Source organism: Echinops telfairi, unplaced genomic scaffold (assembly GCF_000313985.2).
Source record: "Echinops telfairi isolate 266 unplaced genomic scaffold, ASM31398v2 ScPeMD7_7475;HRSCAF=8513, whole genome shotgun sequence".
In the NCBI taxonomy this organism is placed as follows: Eukaryota; Metazoa; Chordata; class Mammalia; order Afrosoricida; family Tenrecidae; genus Echinops; species Echinops telfairi.
This window is the reverse complement of record NW_022111379.1, coordinates 13607523-13611548: the sequence shown is the minus strand read 5'-3', so window position 1 is coordinate 13611548 and position 4026 is coordinate 13607523. Positions and strand designations below refer to the sequence as shown.

At 42.7% G+C, this 4026-nt stretch overlaps 1 protein-coding gene across 1 annotated transcript in view; it reads right to left on the bottom strand.

Annotated features, from left to right (window-relative positions):
• MTA3 (metastasis associated 1 family member 3) overlaps positions 1–4026 on the bottom strand; it is a 145543-nt gene that overhangs the window by 7693 nt on the left and 133824 nt on the right. Inside the window, exon 12 of the mRNA XM_045285676.1 lies at positions 1772–1830. Within this exon, the coding sequence (XP_045141611.1) occupies positions 1772–1830 (59 nt within the window). The remainder of the gene's footprint in view (positions 1–1771; positions 1831–4026) is intronic.

The following is a 4026-nucleotide window of genomic DNA, read 5'->3' as shown; positions in this document are numbered from 1 at the left end:
TAACTCCGGGAGGACAGCCTGTCTTTCTCCTTAAGCTTTCTAAGTCTCCAGCTCTGGCTGGAGCTTTACAGAGAGGCTACTGGGCTCCACAGAATGGTTACAAGAGTATGAACAGAAATAGTCTAGAGTTTCCAAAATCATCTTAAATCGGGGTCTGGCAAACATTTTCTATAATTGGTCAAATAATAAATTTTCTGTAGATGGTTAGATAATAGAAATTTTAGTTTGTGAGTGAAATAAATATAATTTATGTTGCAATTACTCAGCAATAACTCTGCTGAGTATAAGTAGGCACAGACAAAAACTTTTAAAAAGACTGGAGCTTGTTTCACTGAAACTTCGTTTATGAAAACAGGTGGCGGCTCAGATCCGGCTCAAGGCCACAGTGTGCTCATCGCTGACTTAGATTAAGACACCAGGTTCATGGCAGGCGGGATGGAAACAGGTTTCTGAGTGACTTGCTCAGCACCCAACCGAGGACAGGGGCAGCACGGGGAAGCTGAGCAGAGCTGGTCTGCCTCCTTCTGAGACTCCTCAATCATCGTGGTCTGTTCAGGGGGGGCGGCTCTTTTATAAATTAGTCAAATGCAACACAAGCTTGTTTGTTTTTTTTAAACCTAGAACAGCTAAATTTTATTTGGTTTTGTTTACTCAGAATGGGAATTTCATGAGCCACATGTGGCAAGTGGCTAACGTGTAAGTCCGAGGAGCAACAGGAAGGGAGGAAGACATCCGCCTTAGCTTTAGGCTCTGGGGACAACAGTACTTAGCTCAAAAATAAAACCTTGGAGCACTACATAGATTTGGTAAAAAAAACAAAAAATTCACTTTAATTCCCAAAGGAACCCAGGGCATTACGCATATATATACATGCATAAACACACACACAGGGCTTCAACAAGTTTATGGGAAAGTGGAATGAAAACCAAAACAAAAATTTAGCTTAACTAATAAGGAATGCCTGCAATAAACATGATGCCCTTTCAACATCGATGTACATGACATCAAATTGATAACAGCAGCAGGAGAGATGAGGATCTTACGGGGCCGTGGGGTGAGACGGGGAACCACTGGACGACTATACACAGTGTCACCCAACGGTAAATGCTGAAGCTGTCTCACCGGGGATGGTTTTGTGCATATTCTCACAAGCAACAACAAAATAAAGACAATCTTTTAAAATATCATACCCTGAAGATACCAACAAAAGGGTGTGACTGTTTTAAAAACACCAAACAAAATCCTAAGGAAACCCAGAGGATGATACTAACAGGATGCTAGACACCTGAAACCATGGAAACGCGTGCCACAGTTAGCCAACAATGATCAAGTATGATTCTAATTTATTTCCCCGACTCTTCACCAAGAAAACAATGTGAAACCGTCCACTAAGTGAACCCGTGTTAAAGGGGGAATGTGCATTACCCAAACGAAATTCATTTTAGAATGCAGGCATTTCAGAAATTGCTGCTTCAAACAAGCAATCGTTCCGCAAGAAAGGGCACTTTGCTGGCACTTTCCCTGGAAGGTGTGATGGAAAGTACATTAAGTGGCCTCTTTCCCCTCGTCCCTCGGCCTCTCACAGCTGATGCTCTGTCTACAACGTCACCGACGTGGTGTAATGGAGAGGATGGCTCGTGCTTTGTAGACTCAGACAGTAAAAGACCAACAGACATTCACAAACTTGGTGGAAATGGAACCAAATGACAGAGGGTACACTGACAGAGTTATAAGACCCTGACAAACATTTTAAAAGATCTCCATCACTTACTAAGTTGGGATGTACACTTGTTTCAGTTTGCTCTCAGCTTCTGCTGCTTTTAGACGTTTCTATAAAGAGATAGATCAAACATTTTATATATCATGCCTCGGATTTAAAGATAACAAGATTAAGCATGACAGCATAATTCAAAAGTTACCATTTTCACTTAGGAAGAGATTCCTAGAATGCAGTAACTTAGGCCCCCACCACCACCACCACCAAAGAACCCCACTAGATTCTGAGGTAGCGGACTGTAGGTGTTAATCCTACTTTAGAGAAAGGTTTTAAAAGTAAAGCCACGAACAACTCGATCCCCCACTCCTCCCGAAGTGAGCCACCATGGATCGCTGCAATCAGATCATTTTTACTCTTCGAATTCAGTTTCTCTTTTGTGCTTTACTTGCTTCTCTGAGATTTAAGGGTTGTTTTTATTTTTTTAATTTTTTTTCAGTAATAATTAGTCAATGTAAAAGAGAAAGAGGTGAATCATTCTAAGTGAAATGACCGTTTTCTCCAAAAGCTGGGGGGAAGTACTGAACTTTAAAACTTGGATGAAGTCATCTCACACTTTGTTGAACCAGCGAGGATTCAGATGCAGGGAAAGAGACTGAAAAATTAGATCGCGGGATTGATGAACACAGTGAGGCATGTACACAGGGAAGGGAAGGAAATCAAGGCAAACCAAAGCCAGGACAAGTCTCCCCTTCTCTCGCGATGAGAAGAACAAAACTCTCCAGGGGCCGGCTTGCATAGATGGAGCTGACAGCTTGGGAGGCCATTTTACCCAACCATTCTGTGTTACCACCCCAACCATGAGTCCGTCCCTGGGTCTTAGAAAAGGTCCGTGTGTTTGGTTGTCAACTCAAAGGTTGGAAGTTGGTGTCTACACAGAGATGCCTGGGAAGAAAGCCCTGAGGATCTATTTCTGAAAAACCGGCCCCTGGAAAGAGTACAGAGCCCAGTCCTACTTGACTGCACACACACAGGGTGGGCAAGAGCCAGAAACAGCCTAAAACGGCAACCGGGTTGGTTATTTGAGTGATACAGCTTCCAAAAGCACGTGGTCTTTAGTTGTTTAAAATCAGTGTGTCTATGTTTTTAATGTATGATGTCGACACTGGAAATTTTTCACCAAGCCAAGGCATCCATTTATTATTCATGACCTCAACTACATAACAATTCCCTATGGCACTTTTTAATGTGATTCTTAAATTGCATTTTTACAGCATCCAGCACCTGCCAGTGTGTAATCATACAATTGGGAAAAACAACGTCCATGCTAAACGGTGTCTTTTCTTACCAGTTCTGCCATAAGACTACGGGGAGGGAGAAATAAAACAAGTATTAACTGAGGTCGTTTCAGGAAAATGCACCCTTCCACAAAATAAAGTGGGAATTTTGTCTTAATTTGGAAGAAATTAAATGATTCCTTGTTTTTAGAAATAATTATGGAGAAAATTTATACACACAGTCTAAGAGAAATGCCTAAGGCTATTAGCGCTCAGGTCAGAAGGAATATATGCACAGAGACGTCATCTAAGGACGCTCTTGTTATGAAGTGCCACTGAGCCGGCTCCTCCTCAGCTCCACGCACCGTGACCTTCCTTCCATACCCCAGCTTCTGTGTCCTCGTCACCATCCCTGCCCCATTTGAGCCCAGGGGTGAACCCACGGAGTCAATCCATCTCGCGGAATATCTTCCACTTTCTCACTTACCCTCTACGTTACTAAGCATGACAGCATTCTCCAGAAACCAATTCCTCTGGATAGCATCTCCAAATAATGACCTGAAAGCTCACGACTTCTTGCTTCTCCGGAGCATTAGCTCTGTACTTCTTCCAAGACAGTATTTTTAGTATACTTTGCCCAACTCTTAATTCAAAGAAATCAATTCTTCTTCAGTCTTCCGTATTCACTGTCCATCTTCTGCATACTTCGAAGCCATGTGAACACACACTCAAGACGGGTTTTGTGGGGCACATTTGCCCAGTAGAATATGCTGCTGGATTACTTAACGCTGCTTTCATAAGCCTTCATTAGAGACCCATCCTTGACAAAAATCACGAAATCCTTGGCCACTTCAATTTTTCCTCCATGAATCTCGATGTTGTTTGCCGGTCCAATCTGAGGATGTGGGCTTTTTTTAACACAAATTTGTAATCTGTACTGAAGGCTGTTGTCTTTGATCTCCACCGGTTAGAACTTCAAACCCGCGTCCCCTTCAGTACGCAAAGCTGTGTTCTCTGCTCACCGGCGATTGTTCA